The sequence below is a fragment of the Meriones unguiculatus genome, chromosome 1, assembly GCF_030254825.1.
Source record: "Meriones unguiculatus strain TT.TT164.6M chromosome 1, Bangor_MerUng_6.1, whole genome shotgun sequence".
NCBI lineage: Eukaryota > Metazoa > Chordata > Mammalia > Rodentia > Muridae > Meriones > Meriones unguiculatus.
In genome coordinates, this window is record NC_083349.1 from 24,125,953 (window position 1) to 24,149,392 (window position 23,440).

Genomic DNA, 23,440 nt, shown 5'->3' on the forward strand with positions numbered 1-23,440 from the left:
ACAGCCTTCTGTGCAGTACTTCAAGGCAGCCTTTTTGGGCAGCTGGGTACCATGCCTTCTACCTACAGCACCCTCTTCCTCAGTGGCCAGGGCCTGGCTGGGATCTTCGCTGCCCTTGCTATGCTCATGTCCATGGCCAGTGAGTCCACCTGGGTATCCTCTCTAAAGTCTGGAGAACAAAGGAGGGGACACGGGAGGAAGATGCCTGGGTTATGGGTGGAGGCAGGAGAGATGGCGACGTGGAGACAGAGGGGCAGGGCTCTTGGGCTTTGCACTGAGGGCGAATGACTAAACGATGCTACAGGAAACCGGGGACTGTTCAACTTGCGTCTCCTCTGCAACTAAAGTTTCTGTCACAGGTGGCGTGGATGCCCAGACCTCTGCCCTTGGGTACTTCATCACACCCTGTGTGGGCATCCTCCTCTCCGTCATCTGTTACCTTAGCCTGCCCCATCTGGTAAGCCTGCTACTGGGCTAGATGGCCCACCTTAGGGAATTTAGGATAAAGCTCTGGGAAAGGCCAAGGGAGAGAGATGAGACCTCCTTCAACCCTGATCTCCTTAAAGGGGATGTTGATTGTTGAGGGACCTCAGCCTCTCAGCCAAGGGCTTGGAGGGGATATACAGGAAGGCCTTGGGCAGGACTGACTTTCTGATCCTTCTGCAGGAGTTTGCCCGATACTACCTGGTCAAGAAGCTGTCCCAGGCCCCAGCTCAGGAGCTAGAGACCAAAGCTGAACTCCTCCAAGCCGGTAAGCTCCAGGACCCTGCAGGAGATATGGGGAGACACAGAGGAAGTTCAAATAGGCTCTCTTGGGAAGTATTCCCTTCATGACCTGCCTCTACTCACACAAGGCTCAAAGAGATGGGGGCTGTAGAGGAGACAGCCCCCTGTGGTTCCGTTTCCTCTTGAACAAAATGGAGTAACAGCAGCCAGGTCTTTGGATCCACAATCTCTAAGCTCTACGGCCTTGGGCCAATCATTCAATTGCTGTATTCTCCATTTCCTTTTTTTTGTTGGTGTTGGTTTTGGGCAACAAGGTCTTTCTGTATAAGCAAGACACCGAAATCTGCCTACCTCTGGGTGCTGAGACTAAAGGCATTTGCCATCATGCCCAGCTTAGCCTCCATTTCTTCATTGTAAAGTGACAATGAGAGGATCCGTCCAAGATGCTTAAGTCATTGCTTGGCACGTGGGCAGGGGGATAGCAAATCAGAGGTCAGGCTAGGTAAAAGAGAGTTAGTTCTAGGCCAGCCTGGGCTAGAAAGAGATCCTGTCTTCAAAAACAAACAACAAAAACAGACAAGTGCTGGGATGTAATTCAGTGACTTCAAGACACTGTGGGTCAATCCCCAACGCCACCATTAATAAGTGAATAAGCAGGCTATCATTATTATTAACCCCCCTCTCCTGGACTGAGGCTGGAAAGAGTCTCTTTTTTCACCACTGAGGATCTCCTTGCTTTTGGGAATTTGAGTCATGGGCCTGCCCTCTCCCATAGATGAGAAGAATGGGATTCCCATCAGCCCCCAGCAGGCAGGCCCAACTCCGGATCTTGACCCTGAGAAGGAGCCGGAGCTGGATGAGCCACTGAAGCCAGGAAAACCTTCAGTCTTCGTTGTCTTCCGGAAGGTTCGTTGTCTTTTGGAAGGTCCAGCTAAGAGATAGCTCCTAACCATCCACCCAGGGCCATTTCCTCCAGCCCGGGGAGAAAATCGGACCTTAGTGCTTACTCCCTCGGGTCCTTGGGTCATGGAGGCTCAGGAACAGAGCGGGCAGGGCTGCAGCAGCAGGGGTGTGGGCGGGGCTGCATGGTGGACATGGTGCTGCCCTGCCCACTCACACCCCTGCCTCCGGCTCCCAGATCTGGCTGACGGCGCTGTGCCTTGTGTTGGTCTTCACAGTCACCCTGTCGGTCTTTCCTGCCATCACAGCCATGGTGACCAGCTCCACCAGCCCTGGGAAGTGGAGTGAGTGCTGGGGCGGAGCAGAGGCTGGGGGAGTGAGGGCAGGCGGGGAGTGGGGTGGGGGTGATGTGGGCTCTCTCTTCCGCAGGTCGGTTCTTCAACCCCATCTGCTGCTTCCTGCTCTTCAACACCATGGATTGGCTGGGCCGGAGCCTGACCTCGTACTTCCTGTGGGTGAGCTTGTCTGGGCGGAACCAGCCAGAAGTTTGGGAAGTAGCCGGGGACCAAAGGGTGCGGAGGAACACAGAAAGGTGACTTTCAGTAGTACCCCCAACCTGACATCGGTCAGCCCTCCAACTGGCAGTAGGTGACTAGCCACTGGAATGGGCAGCCAGGGTGGCAGTGCGTTCCTCCAGGGGAGAAGCCACCACATCTGGGGAAGTACCATGTCCCCAGTGCCCAGCCCAGCCCTCCGGGCAGTGGAGGTTCTTGTACCTGGTGAGGAATTGGACGTGATTCGAGGGGACTGCTGTCAGCGGGGTGTTGTTTCCTTACATGAGAGCTCCCTGGGGAGTGTAACAAATACATCAGCAGCAGCCTGAGTGGGGACCCACCCTAGAGACCCAGCCTCCCACCTGCTGAGATTCTCATCCCAGACATTGGCCGGTGCTTTCTACTTGTAGTTAGGTTGGAGAAATACAGGCCAGTGCTCCGATGCACAGTGACTTTGCAAGTGATCTGACTGTGCTGTGTGTTTCACGAAAGCTAGCGGACCGAGTTTCAGATGCTCTTGTTATAGAGAATTGCTCAGGGGCTGGAGAGGCAGCCCAGGGGTTAGAAACACTAGCTGCTTTCCTAGAAGCCCTGAGTCTAGTTTCCCTCCTCCATCTCACTCTGCTCACTGTAGCTCCAGGGGGTTGGATGGCCTCTCCCGGCCTCCTAGGGCACCTGGCGTAACCCCAGCCTAGCTGCAGGGCCTGCACTCACCTAAGCTTCTGTCACAGCCAGATGAGGACAGCCGGCTGCTGCCCCTGCTGGTGTGCCTGCGCTTCCTGTTTGTGCCACTCTTCATGCTGTGCCATGTGCCCGAGCGTGCCCGGCTGCCCATCATCTTCTGGCAGGACGCCTACTTCATCACCTTCATGCTGCTCTTCGCCGTTTCCAATGGCTATTTGGTTTCTCTCACCATGTGCCTGGCGCCCAGGTCTGGGAAGCAAAGGGTTGGGTGCTGGTGATGGGGAGGGCCCCGCTCTCTGAGGGCTATGGGAAAGGCAGACCACGACCCCTAGATAGCTGTCCCAAGATCTCTGGCGCCATCCTGTGGGACAGGCCTTCACTATTTGCTTATCCCAGGCTAGGAGCTGGGGCAGTTACCTGCCCAGGTGACTGGCCATTTCCCGCAGGGGCAATAGAGCTGGCTCTCAGGAGAGTAAGCATGGCAAGAAGAACCAGGTGAGGACATTTTGTTGAGGAATACGGTGACGGAATCTAGTATCCTACGAAGCCAGATCCTGAAAGTCCTGAAAGATGTCCTTTTTTCAGCAACTTCATTTTACAAAGGAGGAGACTGAGCCCAGAGAAAGGCCAGGTTACAGTGGCAGAGGGTGAGGTCAGACCCAGGCTAGAACTCCAGTGCCAAGGGGCAGCAGAGGGCCCAGAAGCTGGGTCTAAGGTTAGGCCTGACATTCTAAGTTCCTGTCTCTGTGTGTTCTAGGCAGGTGCTGCCGCATGAGAGGGAAGTGGCCGGAGCCCTCATGACCTTCTTCCTGGCCCTGGGGCTCTCCTGCGGGGCCTCTCTGTCCTTCCTCTTCAAGGCTTTACTCTGAGGGCTCCCAGCGCTCCCCACAGTCCTCCTCCCAGCTCTGCTCCCAGAGCCGGGACGCTCCCAGGGGAAGGACCTCTGCTACACCTGGCCTCTCTCGGTCTGTGGGTACCAGGAGGGGACAGAACCTTGGCTGGTAGCCACACTGCATATGGTGAGGAAGACTCCACCAGCGGTCATTCTGCCCCTTACCCAGGAGTGAAATGGGACACAGAGAGATGGACCTCTCTGAGGCACAGAAGAGAGCATCTTGGAAGGCATGAATTGGGGAAAGAGCGCACAGGCCCAGGGCCCTTCCTTGCTACCGGGACTATGTCTGTTCATCAAACCATCCAGTGATCCCAGGGATCAAAGCCACCTGTAGGCCTTGCTGAGGATACCCTGGTGGTCTTCGATGTGACTGAATGGGGATGGTGGCCAGCTCCAGAATGGCTTCTCTCCTACTAGCCCCCCAAGGCCCTGGCGAGGGCATGAAGCGTCCTGGAAGCTGAGGGGAAGAGAAAGCTCAGAGGACTGACCTCCGAGCCTCCAACAGTGTTCTTTCGGTCAGTACTCCCTGGAAGCCAGACAGGCCCGTCTGACAGAAGGGCAGTCAGCCTGCCTGTGCCGTTCTCTGCAGCTGCTCACAGAAGCCTCAGCCAGGTCCCCGGAACATCCCCGAGGTGGGATGTGACTGGCCCATCAAAGAGTGAAGCTAAGGCCTTCATCCCCCTCCTTGTAGGTGCTGACCCCACCCCCACCTCTGGCCCACCACTTGCTTCTCTTCCTCCAAGGTATCCAGGCAGGTGCCCCCGGGTACTTGCTACCATCTTTTCACCCCGTTTCTCCTCCGACCCTGTTTCCAAGTCCAATAAAAACCGTTCATTTCTATGATGGTTTTTCCGGAATGTTCTGCTTGCTTGGTTGGCCTCAGTAAACTGGGTGGGGCAGAGTTGAGTTGGCAGATTCTGGAAGGGGCAGAGGGTTGTGCGCTGGCTGGCTTTGATGGCCGAGGCGGCCAAATGGGTCTGCAAGAAGCTGTCCTTCCAAAGCAGCCAGGTTTGGTTCCCAGCACTCAATGGTGACTAGAAGCCCTGGAACTCCAGTCCCAGGGATGCAACACCCTCTTGTAGGCTCTGTGGGTGCCAGGCACAAACACGGTGTTCATCCACGCATGCAGGCGAACACTCATGCCCACCAAGGAAAAATAAATGAACCTGGAGTGTAGGAAGCAGTGTGGCTTTGTACTTCGAGCAGGGAACTTGGCTGAGTATCTAGCCGCTGCTGTCCCCTTTCCTGAAGCCCAGCTCTCCCCTGCATCTGCTTCTGCTCCCGGTGTTCCTCCTCGTTTTGAGGAATCTTAGCCTCAGTGAGGCAGTCAGCCTGAGCAGGACTCGAGCAATCTTGCCAGGGTCCCTGAGGAGTGGAGAATTGGTCTCCTTCGTCTTTGCACACATGTGCCAACTGAACATTTGTGTAGCCAGTACAGGGCACACACGTGGAAGCCACAGGCTCTTGCTATCTTAGCGGACGGTAAGGCAAGGTATGACTTTGAAGGCAGAGATAAGCTACAAGGTAGACCTCAAGCAAAGACCAAGAGCTGACTGCGGCTGGTGGGACTGTGTCCCCATGCTAGCTGAGTCTGTGCCTCCAGAGAACTCTCTAGGCCTTGCAGATGGGGTCAGGAAAGTACCCATCCCTCCACTGAGACCAGGCAGCCCCAGGAAACCCACAGGGGTTTCTGTCACCTGGAGTAAGCTGAGAGTTGGGCTGAGCAGTGAAGAACCAGGCCCAGATGTCACACTTAGAATTTCATCTTCCCTGGGGCTGGAGAGAATCTCAGCAGATAAGAACACTGGCTGTTCTTCCAGAGGTCCTGAGTTCAATTCCTGGCAACCACATGGTGGCTCACAACCATCTGTAACATCATCTGAGGCCCTCTTCTGGCGTGCAGGTGCACATGCAGATAGAGTACTCATATACATAAAGTAAATCTTTTAAAAAAGAAAAAATAATTTCATCTTCCCACCCAACTGTTCCATTAGACCAGAGGCTGCTTTGTTTTGTTTTTGTTTTTTCAAGACAGGGTTTCTCTGTGTAGCCTTGGCTGTCCTGGACTCACTTTGCAGACCACACCGGCCTCGAACTCAGAACTCAGAGACCCGCCTGCCTCTGCCTCTCGGGGTGTGCCACCGCACATGGCTGAAGCTCTTAGTCTTGACAGTAGCAGAATAAAAATCACTCCCTCCCTGTCCTGTGTCTGCATGCCCTGGGGCCCGTAGTCTTGTGATCCCCTACCTGCGCCATCCTTGAGAGAGTCACATAGCCTGGTGACAAGGACTTGTCCAGCTGGCACCTGAAATTCCTCTCCATGCAAATGAAGCATTCCCAGCACCTCAGTCCCAGCCAAACCCAGAAAACCCTCCCACTTCCCAAAGGTTTATATAGCCTTTACCCTGCCCCCCCGTCTCCCCTCCCCCCAATAGAGCTGTGTCACTAGAAGAGCTGTGCCAGATATGTAGATCCAAACCCCTCGGGCATCCAGGAATCAGGATCCTGCAGACCCACCCGCCCGGCTAAGCCTCATTCCTTTGAGTCCAGCACCTGTACTCATCAGCGGCTGGAGGCCCCGAAGCTCCAGAATGACATTCACGTTTCAGCAACCCCCACCAACCATAAAGTTACTTTTGTTGCCACTTCTTAACTGTCATTTTACTACTGTTATGAATTGTAAATTCATTTTACAAATTGTAAATATCTGTTCTTTCTTTCCGTTTTCTTCTTCTCTTTCTCTTTCTTCTCTCTCTCTCTCTTCTTTCTTTATTTTCTTTTTCAAGACAGGGTTTCACTGTGTAGCCTTGGCTGTCCTGGCCTGGAACTCACAGATATCTGGCGTGTGCCAGCACCTGCTGGGCTGATATCTGTTTTCTGATGGTCTTAGGTGACCCCTGTAAAAGAGCTGTCCGACCCTCAAAAGGTTCTTGACCCCCATGTTGAGAGCCACTGCGCTATAGAGTCCAGCTTCTCCCTTCTGTAGCCCTGCTTTACAGAGGAGTAAACTGAAGTTCTCCTGGGAACAGAGGCAGTGACCAGCGCTAAGTCCTTAGAAGGAACCAGGACTGTGTGCACACGTGCAGGACGAGGGCAAGGACTCCGAGACAGCATGGCAGATGAATCTGCAGGTGCTAACTGCCCTCAAGCCCTGATACAGCCAGGCTGTTTTGTTCTGTTGAGACACGGCATCTCTAGCATGTATTTCTGGCTGTCCTCAAAACTCATTATGTAGACCAGGCTGGCCTCCAGCTCACAGAGCTCTCCCTGGCTCTGCCTCCAAGTGCTGGGATTAAAAGCGTGCATCACTGCACTGGCTGTACAGACACAGTTTTTGGAGAGGCTTTGTATGCCTGAAACCCGACATTTGTCTGCTGCTGTGGACTTCCTGGGCAGAGTGGAATGAAAGTGCCAAAAGCCAATAAAACTCGGAGGCAAACTTTTAAGATGCTCAGTGGGTAGAGCACTTTCTGTGTAAGCACGAGGTCCCCAGCAGTGGAGGTAAAGCTGGGCATGGCAGTACCTCCCTGTATCCCAGCACTGAGGGCACAGATGGCCAGATCCCAGGCTGGCTCCCTGCTCGGACAGTCCAGTCAAGCTGGTGAGTTCCAGGTTCAGTGAGAGACCCTGTCCTGAAAATAATGTGGATAATGACAGGGAAAACACCTAAAGTCAACTTCTGGCCTATTCATACATATACACGCACATACACTCACCTGCACACATACGCACACACACAAACATACCTGTACACACATCTGAACACACACACACACACACACACACAGCTGCACATACATACATACACACACAAACACACCTATGCGCACACATGCACACCCACACATACACACACACACACAGAGATAGAGACAGAAACAGACAGAGATTTTTACTGAATGTCTCACAAGGAGCAATGCTGCTCATTTAAGGAAAAGAATACTGACTTGTGTGTTTATTTTTCTTTTCACCTATCTGCTTGTGGGTTTGAGTTTTTGTTTTCTCTGTGGCTGTTGTATACCATGCATGGGAGTGCAGGCACATGCATGACACAGGGTGCACATGGAGGCCACATGGCTCTCTCCTTCCGCCATGTGGGTTCCAGGAATCAAACTCAGGTCATCAAGCTCAGCAGAAGGTGCCTATACCTGCATCCCACCAGCCTGTGTGTTTGTTTTAAAAGACTTTTGCCAATGAAGAATAAATGAAACATTTTTTTTTTTCTAGCAAAAAAGTTAAGGCAACTAAAAAAGATAAGAAATCTTTGTAGTATTTTACCTGTCTTTGTCCCGTTCCCTTCCTGGGGTTGGTGGTTGGTTGTTTCAGCATGGATCTTAAATGTCTCCAAGGACTGTGTGTGGAGTCTTCATTTTGGAGTTTTGCAGGTTTTGAGACAGGGTTTCTCTGTGTAGTCCTGGCCATCCTGGAACTCTGTAGACCAGCCTGGCCTCAAACTCAGAAATCCACCTGCCTCTGCCTCCCAAATGCTGGGATTAGAGGTGAGCACCACCACCGCATGGCTTGTTTTTGGTTTTTTTGAGACTATTTAGCCCTGGAACTCACAGAGATCCCCCTGCCTCAACCTCTGGAGTGCTGGCTTCTTGTGTTGACTCTTGATCACAGCCTGTGGTGCCATCAGAAGCGAAAAATATTAGGAAGTGGGGCCCAGTGGAAAAAAGCTAGATCGTGGGGGCCAGGCCTTCCGAAGAGATCTTAGGACTTCGGTCCTGCCACAGGACCAAAGACATGGGGCCAAATCACCAAGGACTGAAACTTCTGAAACCACGGGCCAAAATACACTTTTCCTCCACGTCTCCACGTGAGTTTTTACCTCAGGGATTTTGCTGCAGCCGCAGAATCAGTCCACACAGCAGTGGTTGTGAGGACCCAGGCGACTGGCTCGGGAGGGAGGGAAAGCAGGCCTTGTTCTAAAAGAATTATCTTTACCTGTTTCAACACATCTGGGAACAGCCCAGAGGACTGAGGCCAAACCTGGGTCTGTGTTTTCCCTAACAGAAATCCCAGGTGGGAAAGGCTCCTGTCGAGGTGCGTTCTCTAAGATGCTGAGAGACAAATGAATGTCAGCTGTGTGGAGTGAAGATTAGCTAGCGGTGAGGCAAACAATAGCTCAACATCCAGCAGGAAGAACTGGAAGGGATTTTTTTTATGGCGCACTGAAAAGCTTCCTCAAATTTCAAGAAATTCAGAAAGTCACAGGCATGCACAGCGAGGTGCCTGGTGAGCGAATGGCCTGAGAAGACCTTTAAGTTTCACCCCAGCAGGTCCTTAGAGTGGAGAATGAAGGCTACGGCAGAGTTGCAAGCAGCTGGGTTGATGTTGAGGACAGGCTTCCACACAGAGAGAAAAGCCATGCTACTCCCAGGACAATTGTTACCAGTGAGAATGTAGGCCATAGGTTCCAAAACTTAAAACAGAAATCCAGCTACACATGGCATGCATGCTTGTAATCCCAGCACTGGGGAGCGCGAGACGAGAGGATCCATGTGAAGACAGCCTTGGGCTCCACACTAAGACCATCTCAGGCCAGGCTCAGTGGTGCACACCTTTGTTCCCAGCACTCAAGGGGCAGGATGGAAGGTATGTGCCGCCACTGCCCAGCCCTGAGTCTATTATTCTAAGAGTTCTGTTTGTGAAGACAAAAAAAAAAAGTTAAAAACAGCATTGCTGACCTAGGAATTATTGATAAATACATATGGTTAAACACATACACACACATAACAAAAACAAAAACAGCCCTAGAAATTGGAAATGTGATTTTAGTAGTCAGTACTAATTAAAGTCATACTTGCCAGGTATCGTGGTAACAACTTGTGATGCCAACATTTGAGGGGTGGAGGCAGGAGGATCAAGTATTCAAGGTCATCCTCAGTTACCTAGAAAATTAGTATAAATCATAGTTGCCCAGTTATTTTGCTTAAAGCTGTTTTAATAAATCACTAGGTCTCTGTCTCAATTATTTGGGAGCTAGCCAGGTTAGAAAAACCTGCCAAATTAATAAATTCTCTACAATAAGACCCTGTCTTAAAACAAATAAGTTTGTCATTCAGATTGTTATTTTAAATTGAGACAGGGTCCTGGAACTCATTCTAGATTAGGCTGGCTTTGAATTCACAGAGATCCATTCACCTCTGCCTCCTCAGGTCAGGAGCTGAAGGCCTGCGCCATGACATCCAGCTTATATTGATCAAGTTATAAAAAAACGAAACTAGGGAGGCTGCAGAAATGGCTCAGTGGCTAAGAGCACTTGCTGCTCTTCCAGGGGACCCGCGTTCTGTTCCCAGCACCCACAATCAGCAGCTCTCAACTGTCTGTAACTGCATCTCCAGAATCCCTGCTCCGAGCACCTGCACTCCTGTGCATTCTCACACGCAGACAATAAAAATAAATCTGTAATAAACAAACAGAAGACACAACTAAGGCCTGGCAGTGTGGTGCATGACTTAGATCTCAGCACCTTTAATCCCAGCACTCAGGAGGCAGGGGCCGGGGCAGGGGCAGGGGCAGGGGCAGGGGCAGGGGCAGGGGCAGGGGCAGGGGCAGGGGCAGGGGCAGGGGCAGGGGCAGGGGCAGGGGCAGGGGCAGGCAGATCTCTGGGCTCAAGGTCAGCCTGGTCAGAGCGAGTTATAGGACGGCCGAGGGCAGAACAGAACTCTCATGTGCCCCAAGTCTGATTTCTGAACCCCATGTCTTCAAAACCTGTGCTCAAAGTCCTGACCTTCTTTCCCTCTTCTCCTGAAGCCTGTCTTCAGGGAGAAGAACAGGACTGGCATGTGCAGGGGCCCCAAGCCCAGTGCCTGACACAGTCTTGGCAGAGAGCATGTGTCCTGAGTACTACTGTATCCATCTGTGAAATATAGGTCTCCAGAATGTTTGGGACCCTACAGCCTGGGGAAGCCCCCCCACCGCTGCCACTCAAGGCCTGCCTTCCCCAGTCTCCCCCAGCGCTCCTTACCAAGACTCAGTGTTCTGCCCTAACTAAGCCCGTCTCCTGACTTGGTTTTTAAAAAGTCCAGTATTTATTAAGTATAATTGAGGAAGTAATTGCCTTTCTCCCACACTTCCGCTAAAGGGTTCACGGTTCCACTCATCCACAAACACTAAGTGTCTTGGACTATTTGAAGCCTTCCAAGATGTGTGTTGGGGGTGAGGGGTGTGTGGATACCACGTTTCCACCCTGTGAGGAGTGAGAAGAAACAATTGCACGAAAAACTAGTCATTTAAACAATCAAGGCACTGCACTTCCGCAGAGAACATCAGGTGAGGTGCTGCTGGCCAAAATCCAGGTACGAGTCTCAGATGGCAACGACCCCTGCGCTGTCCTCGGAAGAAAGAAAAACACAGCTTGCACGTTCTGAAAGCCTGGGGTACGAACTCGCAGGAAACACGGGCTGCGGACAAACAGGATGGAACCCCCCCCGGAAACCCCCCCCCCGTTTTTTTCAGTTTGCTGCTCGGGACAGGAGGATGTGGAAAATTAAGAAGACTTCTCCCCTGTAAAACAGGACCGACGAGGATGGGATTCGAACCCACGCGTGCAAAGCACAATGGATTAGCAGTCCATCGCCTTAACCACTCGGCCACCTCGTCCCATATACCATGCTGCTTTCCACATTCCCACATCTCTCATCGCCTGGGTACCTACCGCACGCTTCCACACGCGTCTCCAGCGCTCACCAGGAAAAGTTCCGAGGAAGCAGAGACGGAGACAAAGAGTTTTACATTTTCCTCTACGAAGGTTCCAACCGGGAGCCGGGCCATCACGTCAGTGATGCAGCCAAGCTCTGCACGGGTCTCCCCGCCTGCGGCTCGGAGGGCGCGCCAGGCTTTCAGGACGAGCTCGGCCCGGGGTCTGCGTCCGGTTCCCCGGGAGAGGGACGCGTCCAGGGGTCCGCGGCCGCGCGACGTGGACGCGGCCGGGCTCGCGGTTTGCAGAGCGCGCGCCCGCCGGCGGCGGCTGCAGTGGCTCCTCCTCCCTCCCGGAGGACGGGCTGGCACGCGCCTGGGTGGAGGCGAGCGGGCGGTGGGCGGGGCTGCGCTCCGGGCTCGGCCGGCCTCGGTTGGCCTTCGGCTGCGCTCGGCAGGCTGCGGTAAATCCGGGCTTGCGGTGGCTGGCAGAGGCTACGGCCCGGTGGTCCCCGCTTCGCGCCGGGATCCCCGAGAGCCATGCAAATGTCCTACGCCATCCGATGCGCCTTCTACCAGCTGCTGCTGGCCGCGCTCATGTTGGTGGCAATGCTGCAGCTGCTGTACCTATCACTGCTCTCCGGGCTGCACGGTCAGGAGGAGCAGGAACAGTATTTCGAGTTCTTCCCGCCGTCCCCGCGATCCGTGGACCAGGTAAAGTCTCAGCTCCGCACCGCACTGGCCTCCGGAGGCGTTCTGGATGCCAGCGGCGATTATCGCGTATACAGGGGTCTGCTGAAGACCACCATGGACCCCAGCGATGTCATACTGGCCACGCACGCCAGCGTGGACAACCTGCTGCACCTGTCCGGACTTCTGGAGCGCTGGGAGGGTCCTCTGTCCGTGTCAGTGTTCGCGGCCACCAAAGAAGAGGCGCAGCTGGCCACGGTGCTGGCCTACGCGCTAAGTAGCCACTGCCCTGAGATGCGCGCCAGGGTCGCCATGCACCTCGTGTGCCCTTCGCGTTATGAGGCCGCTGTGCCCGACCCCCGAGAACCTGGGGAGTTTGCCCTGCTGCGGTCCTGCCAGGAGGTCTTTGACAAGCTAGCCAGAGTGGCCCAGCCTGGGATTAATTATGCACTGGGCACCAACATCTCCTACCCCAATAACCTATTAAGAAATCTGGCTCGGGAAGAGGCCAACTATGCCCTGGTGATCGATGTGGACATGGTGCCCAGCGAAGGGCTGTGGAGAGGCCTGAGGGAGATGCTGGATCAGAGTAACCACTGGGATGGCACAGCCCTGGTGGTGCCCGCGTTTGAAATCCGCCGGGCCCGCCGGATGCCGATGAACAAGAACGAGCTGGTGCAGCTCTATCAGGTGGGCGAAGTCCGACCCTTCTATTATGGGCTGTGCACGCCTTGCCATGCACCTACCAACTACTCCCGCTGGGTCAACCTGCCAGAAGAGAGCTTACTGAGACCTGCCTACGCGGTGCCCTGGAGGGACCCCTGGGAACCATTTTATGTCGCTGGAGGAAAGGTGCCCACCTTTGATGAACGCTTTCGGCAGTATGGCTTCAATCGCATCAGCCAGGTGTGTAAAAGGGACGGGGGCTAGGGGTGTGTCAGGGATGGAGTGGCTAGGGGGTAGTGCAGCAAGAGGAAAGTGGCTGGATGGTGAGAATTCCCAAGAGGAAGGTAGGGTGGATCTTCTTTAGGGATGATCATTTTGGCCCTGAGGATGTCATTAAACTATTATGACCTTCCCCTCCCTTTTCTCCCCACCTCTCTTTCCAGGCCTGTGAGCTGCACGTGGCAGGGTTTAATTTTGAGGTGCTGAACGAAGGTTTTCTGGTTCATAAGGGCTTCAAGGAAGCATTGAAGTTCCATCCCCAAAAGGAGGCTGAAAACCAGCGCAATAAGATTCTTTATCGCCAGTTCAAACAGGAATTGAAGGCTAGGTACCCCAACTCTCCGCATCGATGCTGAGTCCTTTCCTCCCCTGGAAAGGACTGAGAATTTTCAGCATCTGGCTTTTCAGGCCTGGCTGGGGTAAGAAACATCCCTCTGCTTTTACAGAGGTAGCTGTGGTTTTGGTACACTGGACTTGACCATGGGGTGCTGGGAGTAAGTCCCGGCTTTACCACTAACTAGCTGTGTGGCCTTGAGCAAATCCTGTTACTTCTCTGAGCCTCCGTTAACCCGTCTGTAAAAAGGGAGGTGAAAATACCTACCTCACAGGTCGGCTCAGATGAGACGCTGTATGTGAAAACATCCTGTAAACTTCGTAAAAATGTGAAGTATTATTAATAATAGTATCACGGTGTTATTATTATGATATTGTCATTATTAACAATGTTGGGTGGATAGCAGCAGAGCAAAAAGTGTGACTGGGCTGGAGCTGAGAAAGAAGCCTGAGTACTTAATGAGCCTTTTGGTAAGGAAGATGAAAACCTAGAATGTAGCTCAGAACTGGGGCAGAACTTAAGCCTCCTGGTTCTCTCATGCCTTAGCCCTCCAAGCTCCCTGAAAGAGGGGAAGGGTCTGCAGGCCCTGGGGGTTCAAGCATCAGATCTGTGCCCTCCAGTCGGTAGGGCCGCTCATTTGCCTTCGGATGACAGTGTGTAAATAAACGAGTGTTCACACCCACAGCTGGCTCTGTTACTCTCCTGAGCTGAGGGATGTTGGGCGGGAGCGTGGTGTAATCCCGTGGTGGGCCCAAGGGCCCAGACCACAATGCTAGGGCAGGCTGGAGGCCTGGGATACTGTGGGCCGGTTGCTATGGAGACCCACCCGCGGTATCCCGGCATTCCTGGACACCAGTGGTTCAATTGTAAGCTCCACAACGGGCGCCTCCTGATGACGCATACGGAAGCGTCGTCGACACCGCCTGGAGAAGGAGGGACCTGCGCAGCTCCTCACCCGAGGCCAACGGCGGCGGTGTTTACGGCCCGGGTCGGACAGCTCTCGGGTAGTCTCGGACGTGAGGCCGGAGGCTCCAGTCCCTGCGGTGCGTATGGCCACGCCTGGCGCTGGGTTCGGCTTCTCGGGTCGGAGCCACAGCAGAGACTTACCCGGCCCAGCTCGTGCGCCCGCCTTAGAGGAGCCCACGGCTCGCTGGCCAGCGCCGGGCTATCTGAGGGTGGATCGGGGCAGGATGTTCCCGAAGCGCCCGAGAAGCTGGGCTCGTTCTCTGTGTCTGTAGGAAGGGGTGTGCCTTCCCTGGAGGCTTATTCTGGAGGTGCCTGTAACGGCTGTAAAGAGAAATTACAGTGTGCCTCATCCACTCCTTACAACCCTCAGCAAGAGTGTAATTCTCTGTTCGTTCCTGGGTTAAGAGGGACGGTTGGGACTTCATTTAACGAAGTCAGAATCAGAGTCAGCTGGAGGAAGGAGATCGTTAAGAGTTCACGCTGCGTCTTAGAAAGTACATACGCTTAACAGAGAAAAGGAATTGTCGACGCGGGGACCTGAGGCTTGAGGAGAGGAAGAGGCTGTGTGGGAGCCCTGAGTTTCAGAGCAGGAGGAAAGGTTACTAAACTCCCCTGCAGGTCCGGCGCTGTAAGTACTTGAATGGGTGCGAAGGAACGTTGGCCATCGCTGCAAGCAGGGTTACCGAGAAGTAAAAGCCGATTCCTGCACTGCAGAGGTTTATTTTTGTCTGCTTTCTGTTCGGGTATCTCCAGTCATCCAGTGAGCTGGTGGTGCGCTAAGTGAACAAAACAGATTTGCAGCCCCTTGCCCTGGAGAGGCTCCCACGTTCACTGGGTGGGTGGATATAAGAAAGGGAGACTAGGAATTAAAAAAAAAAAAAATACAGGAACGCTTCCTTGGGGGGCGGTGTGTCTACCCCACTGGGAAGACCCGCAGAGCAGCAGCCGGAAATGTAGGAATAACAGCCTAAACTGGAAGCCCCGACTTCTGTATCCAGGGTGGCTTTCTCTCTCAGATGATCTGGAAACATCAACCTTCATTCTGATCTTCCACCCTGACTTTGGGATTTTTCAGTCTACGGAGGTTTCTCCCCCTGCCTCTTTGTTGACCTCCTGAGTTCTGTAGGAACTCCTATTTCGGCCCGACTACACAAAGCCTAAAGAGCTTGCCATGTGTAGGTAGCCTGGCTCTGGTGGGAGCTCACATTCCTATGTCTCTGGTCCCTTTTCTCACTTTTAGGTTTTTGTACTTGCTCTTCCCTCTTCCAGGAATGTTCTGTTTCTTTTTCAGCCCAAGTCCTCACCTAGTCTGTCTCCCTCTGGAAGCTGTCACTGCTGTAGCAAGCTCCAAATCCAGTCTAGACACCCCTGTCATAACACCTTAGTTTTAACTCTTCACATTATAAAGGTGTTTCTTTGCCCTCTTTCCCAGGAACCTGTCATTTCCCTGAGGCCAAACACTGTGTCTGTCACAGCAGTACAGTAGCATCTACCGCAGTGACTGTTGGTACCTGGCTTATAGTAGGTGCTTACTAAATACTAGATAAATGAGGGTGGAAAGACGGTGGGGGAGCCTAGCACTGTTTAATGTTTCTGAAAGGTCAGCTAAAGCAAGCCTGAAAAATGCTGGCATGGCCCAGCCTGGTGGTGCATGCCTTTAGTCCCAGCACTCAGGGAGGCAGAGGCACGTGGATCTCTGTGATTGCAAGGCTAGCCTGGTTTACAAAGCGAGTCCATGACAGCCAAGGCTACGGAGGAACCCTGTCTCAGAAAAAAAGAAGAGGAGGAGGCAGAGGCAGAGGAAAGAAAAAAGTGCTGCCATTTGCTCCAGGGACGTTGATGTGAAAATCAGCATGAGCGCTGGGTACCCGAATGGTGAACGAGTAGGAGGGGAAAGTAAGAACCACAAGTGTGCACAAGGCCTGGAGAACTATAGAAATTAAGTAAACTGGGCCAAGTTTCATATTTCTGCATCATTTACCTACTTATTTATTTTGGGGTTTTTGACACAGCCTTGCCAGCTATTGGCAGCCTAAGTCTCACTCTGTAGACCAGACTGGGCTTGACTTCACAGTAATTCTCCTGCCTCTGCCTCCTGAGCGCTAAGATAAGAGGCCTGCACCACCACAGTATTTTTTTCCTTAATTTGTATTTGTTTTTCCAGAGGGCAGAGGATCTAGTCCAAGGGCCTCTGCAAGCAACACCCCTAGACATACTGTTTTTGTTTGTTTTAAGACAGAATACCACTGTGTAACCCAGGATGGCCTATATGTTGCAGGCTGCCAGCACCAGCCTGTGGAGGGCTGTGATTATGTTTGTACCTCATCAGGCTCTCTCTGCTTTTATTTTATTTTTCCTTCCCGGTCCTGGGAATTGACCCCATAACCTCATACATGCTAGAAACATTCTCAGACTTCTGCTTTTTTAAATTTATTTTTTCCTGTACCTGCAACAGGGTTTCTCTGTGTAGCCTCAGCTTTCCTAGAACTTTCTGTATTCTAGGATGGTCTCAAACTCAAAGATCCACTTGCCTCTGCCTCCTGAGTGTAGGGATTAAAGACATGTGCTAACACTGCCTGGCTTTTCTGTTTTGTTTTTCTGCTCTTTTTGTTTTGTTTTTGTTTTTTGAGACAGGGTTTTTCTGTGTAGCCTTGGCTGTCTTGTACTCACTTTGTAGACTAGGCTGGCCTCAAACTCCCAGAGATCCTCCTACCTCTGCCTTCCTGAGTGCTGGGATTACAGGCGTGTTCCACCATGCCCAGCTTCTCCGTTTTTTTCTTAATGGTAGGAAAAACTTGAGCACATCCAAGCTTCCACATATGAAGGTGCTTCATGTCCAGGTTCTTAAGGAATGCTGGGGGCTTGTGATTTTTCTCAGTAGCAAATATGGCTCAGCGTTTATGAGAGCTCAAATTCAATCCCTAGTCCTTCATCAAAACAATAAAAACTGGAGACTAGGTCATTTATAAAGAACAGAGTGTAGTGATGCAAGCCTGTAATCATATAATGCCAGCCATTTGGGAAGCTGAGGCATGAAGGATTACAAGTTTGAGACCAGCTTGGCAACTTAGTGAGACCAACTCTCAAAAAAGGCCAGGAACATAACTGAGTAATAAAATGCTGGCTTTTCCAGCATGCTTAAGAATCTGAGTTAAGGGCTGGAGACATGGCTTAGTGTTTAAGAACACTGGCTGCTCTTCCAGAGGACCTGGATTCATTTTCCAGCACCCACATGGCAGCTCACAACTGCCTGTAATTCTGGTTCCTGGGAATCTGACACCCTCACACAGACATACATGCAGGCAGAACACCAATATAAATAAAAAATAAGCCATTAATTAAAAAAAATTAAATTTAGCTGGGAAGCAGTGGTACACTCCTTTAATCCCAGCACTCCAGAGGCAGAGGCAGGTGGATATCTGTGAGTTCCAGCCTGGACTACAGAGGAGTTCCAGGACAGCCAGGGCTACACAGAGAAACCTTTTCTTGGAAAAACAACAACAGCAACAAAATAAAACCCCAGCCAAACAAAAAACCTGAGTTTAGTCCCCAGTATCAGAAATTTTTACAATGGACGTTGGAGTTCTTGGAGAGATAGTTCAGCAATTAAGAGCACTGGCTGGTCTTCCAGAGGACCCAGATTTCGTTCCCAGCCCTGAGATGACAATTCACAATCATCTGTAACTCCAGTTCTAAGGGATCTGATGCCTCCTTTGCAGGCACTGCACATACATGGTACCTACAGGTGCAGGCAAAACACTAATACACATAAAATAAAAATTATATACACATACACACACACACACTTCTCAGAGTCCTAGAATCTAGGAAGACCAAGGTTGAAGAGCCTGAAAAGAGCTTTTTTGCTAGAGAACCTCATTTCAGAAGGTGGAGGGAAAACACCCATAATTCAGCAGGTGAAGGAATTGCCACCAATGCTGATGTTCAGTCAGCATGGTAGGAGGTGGTAGGAGAGAACTGATTTGTACATGCTTTCCTCTGACCTCCGTATATGTTCCATGGGGTTCGTGTGTGTGTGTGTGTGTGAATATCGAATGAATAACAAGAAAAAACCCTGAAGGTCTGATCTCTAAACACTGTTGCATTGCAGATTAAGCTTCCAATATAGACCAGAAAGGAGGGACTGAAGATACATAGAGAGAAAGGACCACTGAGGACAGGTGATAGGATTTGATCTAGAACACAGGAAAAGACAGAGGACTGTGGGACAGTTCTGGGAAGAAAAGCCGAGGAGACTGTAGGCAGAATAATAACATAGGCAAAGAAAGGGGGTAGGAGTGTGAGAATTGGCCATTCGGGGTGAAGGAGCTGATCTTATCAAGTCCGGTCTATGAGGGGTCTTGTAGGGCCAGTCAGAAGCTTGGGTCCAGTCACATCAGCAGTGGAGAACCTTTCCCACGGTGGCTCACAACCTTGACCAGAATTCCCATGCATGCACATCCCAGGATTCCGTAAGGGCAGTTTCCGAGAAGTACATGTTCATCCTGTCCCGGCTTGCGTTTGGCCAACTCCCTGTGCGGCTGCTCCGACAGTGAACAGTGGCAGGTAATGGCCCGTATTCCTCCTCCCAGATGCCCATCCAGCCTCCAGGTAAAGAAACAGAAGAGATGGAGGCAGAAGGCGACTCGGCTGCTGAGATGAACGGGGAGGCAGATGAGAGTGACGAGGAGCGGAGTGGCAGCCAGACTGAGTCAGAGGAGGAGAGCTCAGGTGAGCCCCTGCCACCTGCCACCCATGTTACACACAGACACACACACACATATACATATATGAGCAGTGGATCAGCCCTGCAGAGAGAGCTCAGGTGACTCCCTAAAACACACGTTACACACAGACACACGCACACACACGAATGCAAGCAGCAGACCACCCCTGCAGAAAGAGCTCATGTGAAGTCCCTGAAGCCCATGTTACACACACACACACAGCCAGCCCTAACTGGCCTCTCGTCTCAGAGATGGATGAGGAGGACTATGAGCGACGCCGCAGTGAGTGTGTCAGTGAGATGCTGGACCTGGAAAAGCAGTTCTCGGAGCTGAAGGAGAAGTGAGCATGGGCGTGCTAGGGTGGGCCTTTGGGCACCTGGGGTGCAGGTGCCGTGGTGAGCAGCCAGTGGGCACAGGGGGAGCAGGTGTTTGGCAGGCACTTGCCAGTGGGACACAGCTGCCTTTCCACCTCCAGGCTCTTCAGGGAACGGCTGAGCCAGCTGCGCTTACGGCTGGAGGAAGTGGGGGCCGAGAGAGCCCCAGAATACACAGAGCCTCTTGGAGGGCTGCAGCAGAGCCTGAAGATCCGCATTCAGGTGGCAGGTCGGTAGCTGCCCTGTGCCGCTCCCGGAAGCTCTGCTCTCTGTCACCGTCCACCTCTGCCCCTGCTCTGCTCGCCCTGTTCCTGTGGCTCTTTTGTTGGGAGGGGACACCAGGGCCCCTGGCCAAGCAAAGCTCCTCTTCCCCTTTGCAGGGATCTACAAGGGCTTCTGTCTGGATGTGATCAGGAACAAGTATGAGTGTGAGCTCCAGGGAGCCAAACAACACCTGGAGGTGAGCCAGCAGATGGGCCTCCGGGAGGGCGGCTGACACGGAGTCCAGTGGTTCCCCTGGCTGAGTGGCTGCTCCCTCCCAGAGCGAGAAGCTGCTGCTGTATGACACACTGCTTGGGGAGCTGCAGGAGCGGATCCAGAGGCTGGAGGAGGACCGCCAGAGCCTGGACATCAGCTCTGGTGAGGCGAGGGCCCGATCCTCAAGGGCCCCACCCCTCTCTGGCCCCAGCACACTTCTTGGGGTACCTATGAGCACTGAATGAGACTTCAGGAAAGGATCTAGCTCGGTATTCCACAGATAGTGGGGGCTCAAGCAGAGTGGGTCCCCTGCCTGCCCCCATTCAGAATGGGGTACCCAGCTGACACATGGATGCATATAAAAAGCCATAGGCCTCTCCATGGCGGCAGCATCTGTGTTCATGTGGGGTCCAGAAATTTCCTGCGTCCCCTGTGTACTAAGCAAATGGAAGAACTGAGGCTTAACCAAGAAGGGCAGTGTCCTCTTCCCAAACTGCACCAGTGTGTGGCCAGAGTCCAAGTGGTCCTGAGAAGTTGCCAGCCTCAACCCAAGGTTGGGGGCACTGGCCTGGTGGTGATGAGGAGGGAGGGAAGGGCCAGGCTGCTCCATGGTAAAGCCCCAGGGGTAATGGGAATTACCTCTGGGTCCCCTCCTGATCCTAACTGAGTCTCTGGGCACAGAGTGGTGGGATGACAAACTGCATGCCAGAGGCAGCTCAAAGACCTGGGACTCACTGCCACCCAGCAAGAGGAAGAAGGCCCCGCTCGTGTCTGGTATCCTTCCGCTCAGGGTCCCCTGAAGCTGGGCAGTGTGGGGCAGGCCCGGCACGCAGGGAGGTTAGAAGGATTACATGAGACAGAGTCAAACCTGAATCCTTCATGGTCATTTGGTATCACACGAAAATGTCCATTTGTCAGAATTTTCTTATGTGTTCTAAGCTCTTCTGAGCTCAGCTCCCTGACTCCTGGTAATTTCCTGAGTAAAGATCAGCCTTTGAAGCCCCTCAGTGACCTGGTGTGGGCCTGTGCTGTCTCAGTCATTCCTCCCCAGGCCTTGCTCAACCCCTCTGGAGCTATCGCCTGTCTGCTCAGTGTGCTGTGTCCGGTGCTGTCTCCTCTGAGGTCTCTCCGGATCTGTACCCCCACCCCCACGCGAGTGGTTCTGTTCTGAATGGAGCTTCCCCAAGGGACCTCACTGTCTTTAACCCTTCTGTACTACACAGCATAGCACTGAGCTTGAGGCCTTTCATAGCCGGTGTCAGCCTGGGACCTGCCTCAGGGTGGAGGTGGGATGGAGACTTTATTGAACTACTGTGAGTAGACTGCAGACACAGAGCACAGACCATGTGCCATTAGGAGGGAAGGCCAGGATCTGCCTTCAGGTGAAGAAGAGTCCAGTGAGCCAGTTACTGACAGAGTGAGACAAATCAGGAAGAGGAGGGCCTCTCAGGGTCAGATAGGCCTTGGTCAGCTGATCTGGAAAATGGGTGAATGAGGGAATGGGTTAGGGTTTCATGCCTAACACAGTCCCCACAGTCACCAAGAACTAGGGGCCCTGAGGCAGGAGGTAGAGCTTAGCTGAAACCTAGGGTCTTGCCGAGTGCAGTGGCACACACCATTATTCCTGCACTCAGGAGGCAGAGGTGGGTGATCGCTGAGTTCCAGGCCAGCCAGGACTACATAGCCCGTGTCTCAAAAACAGAAAACAGAAAAGAAAAAAAAAAAAAAAAAAGGCTGTTTTCACCTTTCACCACCTCCATACTCTCCACGTGCCACCCGTGGGCCTCTCGTGGAGCCTTGTTGCATGCCTCCTGCTGTCCTGCTTCCTTGACCCCTGTGCAGGCCCATATATTGTGTACATGCTGCAGGAGATCGACATCCTGGAAGACTGGACAGCTATCAAAAAGGTAAGTCCACCGCTGCCAGCTTACCCCACCCTACCCTGCCACCCCGACTCTCCCCACCCCTCCCCATGCCAGCTCTGTGCCCGAGGATACCCAGGCAGTTTTCTACCCACTCCTCAGCAACCAACATCTGTCTCAGCCTTTGTGGCAGCTTGTAGTTCTCCCGAGTGGAGGCTGAGCTGATGAAGGGATGTTTGTGTCAGCCCCTGTTCCAGGAGGGCTGGAAGGCCAGGGAAGGCTTGCTGGGCTGACCTCTGAGAGGAGACAGCTTTGAGCTTGGGGTAGAAAAGATGTTTATTCTTCATGTAACCTGACTCAGCAGCTTTCAGGCTTTCATCCTGGACTATGGGGGGCAGTGTCAGGCAAGCTAAGAGAACTAAGGGGCACTTTATTCTCTTCACCCAGGCCAGGGCAGCAGTGTCCCCTCAGAAGAGGAAAGCAGATGGTAAGAACCGGAGGTAGCCCTGTCAGAATTGGTAGCCTCATCTCACCTTGGGGGTTTTGTGAGAGTTTGGGGACTAGGAACCAGATTGGGGAAGCTCTCGGCTGAGGGAGCGAGGACATGGAAGGTGGGATGGAGGGCTGTGGAGCTCAGTGGTGGGGTGCTTGCCTAGCATGGGAAGACCCTGGTCCCAAGCTCAACACCACAAGGCAGGGTGGGTCAGAGACAGAGGAAGAAGTGGGTGAGGGGAGTATGGCACTAACCTCAGTGCCCTCAGGAAGTGGGGTTGTCCTTTCGGCTCAGCTTCCTTTTTGGTGGTTTTCTCATATACCCTAGGACCCTGACCCTGCATTTACACTCAGAGGGTCCTTGGAGCAGCTGGTACCATACACAGGACTAACATTGCTCTGCAAAGGCAGGGGTTACCTAGCAGCCCTCCAGTGTTACTGCTGTCCCCTGACCTTCTGCCACCACTGGCCTGGACTCCTCTACTCTCCTTGGGATCTGTATAACTGTGGCCCTGAAGCTGACCTGGTCAAGCAAGACTGTTGTCTCTATCACTCACCAGCCCAACCCCTCCCAAAGAGTAACTTCCTCAGTGTCCCCAACAAAGAAGATGGGCCTCATCCAGAGTCAATGCAGCAACCATCCTGACTTTGAATCCTGGCCCTCAGCCACTGAGCCAGGAGCTGGGCCCCACTGCAAGAGGGACTCTTGAGCCAGAAACATGTTGGGTCTTGCCCATCTAACTGCCACTGGGCATGAAGATTTCCCAGGCTTTCTCAGGGCCATTCCTGGTGTCTGCCTCCCAGATTCCAAAGACTGTAATAAAATTTATCCTGGGACCTTGATGTGGCCAATGTGTGTCTGCTATATCTTGCAAGGGAATTGAGGCTTGTGTGGGGAGCACCTAAGCCAGACTTTTCCGGGGCCTCTGTACTTCACTGTGACGTAGAGAAAAGCCTGAGGAGAGGCAAGCAGGTGAAGCTCATAGCCTTTGGTCATGAAGGGACTTTTGCATGTGCCTGGAGGCCAGGTCATGTCTGCACCTGCCCCAGGCACTTGGCAGCTTGGCAAGGCAGGCTAGCTAGCAGGGCCTGTGTGTGGGAGGCAGCTAGCAGCAGCACCATGTGCATGACGACCTCACAGCCACACTCCCCCTGGTTAGCAGTGAGTGT

General features: G+C 52.9%; 3 protein-coding genes, 1 long non-coding RNA gene and 1 other non-coding gene across 10 annotated transcripts in view; 3 read left to right on the plus strand and 2 right to left on the minus strand.

Moving 5' to 3' along the window:
- Positions 1-4,599, plus strand: part of Slc29a2 (solute carrier family 29 member 2) — a 7,258-nt gene extending 2,659 nt beyond the window's left edge. Inside the window, exons 5-12 of one of the 3 annotated variants that reach the window (XM_060384331.1) lie at positions 5-139; positions 360-457; positions 667-751; positions 1,502-1,632; positions 1,865-1,970; positions 2,056-2,218; positions 2,912-3,111; positions 3,622-4,599. In XM_060384331.1, the coding sequence (XP_060240314.1) occupies positions 5-139; positions 360-457; positions 667-751; positions 1,502-1,632; positions 1,865-1,970; positions 2,056-2,218; positions 2,912-3,111; positions 3,622-3,665 (962 nt within the window). In that variant the 3' untranslated portion in view covers positions 3,666-4,599. Of the gene's footprint in view, positions 1-4; positions 140-359; positions 458-666; positions 752-1,501; positions 1,633-1,864; positions 1,971-2,055; positions 2,406-2,911; positions 3,112-3,621 lie in introns of those variants that run through there. The other 2 variants (XM_021650300.2, XR_009591997.1) reach the window with 2 other exon arrangements.
- On the minus strand, positions 4,586-11,727 carry LOC132654323 (uncharacterized). Of its 2 annotated transcripts, none has more exons than XR_009592010.1 (3): positions 11,423-11,727; positions 8,038-11,094; positions 4,586-7,391 (listed from the first exon to the last, which is right to left on the minus strand). It is a non-coding gene; the product is annotated as an uncharacterized LOC132654323 (long non-coding RNA). The 2 variants fall into 2 exon arrangements; XR_009592011.1 differs by having other exon boundaries at positions 8,038-11,099.
- Trnas-gcu (transfer RNA serine (anticodon GCU)) lies at positions 11,286-11,367 on the minus strand. The gene has a single exon. It is a non-coding gene; the product is annotated as a tRNA-Ser (tRNA).
- A 63-nt stretch (positions 11,728-11,790) lies between the features above and the next one.
- B4gat1 (beta-1,4-glucuronyltransferase 1) lies at positions 11,791-14,054 on the plus strand. The gene is made up of 2 exons (XM_021650265.2): positions 11,791-12,999; positions 13,203-14,054. Exons 1-2 carry the CDS (start codon positions 11,944-11,946, stop codon positions 13,392-13,394), a joined length of 1,248 nt encoding a protein of 415 aa, XP_021505940.1. The 5' UTR covers positions 11,791-11,943; the 3' UTR covers positions 13,395-14,054.
- Positions 14,055-14,204: 150 nt separating this feature from the next.
- Positions 14,205-23,113, plus strand: Brms1 (BRMS1 transcriptional repressor and anoikis regulator). 3 transcript variants are annotated; one of them, XM_021650267.2, is made up of 11 exons: positions 14,205-14,415; positions 14,850-14,966; positions 18,931-19,069; positions 19,315-19,405; positions 19,541-19,668; positions 19,820-19,899; positions 19,982-20,078; positions 20,598-20,690; positions 21,759-21,823; positions 22,226-22,265; positions 22,599-23,113. In XM_021650267.2, the coding sequence occupies exons 3-11, from the start codon at positions 18,931-18,933 to the stop codon at positions 22,604-22,606; spliced, it is 741 nt and encodes a 246-aa protein (XP_021505942.1). In that variant the 5' UTR covers positions 14,205-14,415; positions 14,850-14,966; the 3' UTR covers positions 22,607-23,113. The 3 variants fall into 3 exon arrangements, with proteins under 3 accessions (XP_021505942.1, XP_060240365.1, XP_021505941.1); XM_060384382.1 differs by lacking the exon at positions 14,850-14,966 and having other exon boundaries at positions 18,805-19,069; XM_021650266.2 differs by lacking the exon at positions 14,850-14,966.
- Positions 23,114-23,440: the final 327 nt, after the last annotated feature.

Excerpts from the sequence above, each read along its gene's own strand:
- Brms1 (XM_021650267.2), top strand. The coding sequence starts at position 18,931 with ATGCCCATCCAGCCTCCAGGTAAAGAAACAGAAGAGATGGAGGCAGAA. Across the intron at positions 19,070-19,314 it reads GTCAGAGGAGGAGAGCTCAG|AGATGGATGAGGAGGACTAT; the intron begins GTGAGCCCCTGC and ends CTCTCGTCTCAG. Across the intron at positions 19,900-19,981 it reads GAGCCAAACAACACCTGGAG|AGCGAGAAGCTGCTGCTGTA; the intron begins GTGAGCCAGCAG and ends GCTCCCTCCCAG.
- B4gat1 (XM_021650265.2), top strand. The coding sequence starts at position 11,944 with ATGCAAATGTCCTACGCCATCCGATGCGCCTTCTACCAGCTGCTGCTG. Across the intron at positions 13,000-13,202 it reads GCTTCAATCGCATCAGCCAG|GCCTGTGAGCTGCACGTGGC; the intron begins GTGTGTAAAAGG and ends CTCTCTTTCCAG.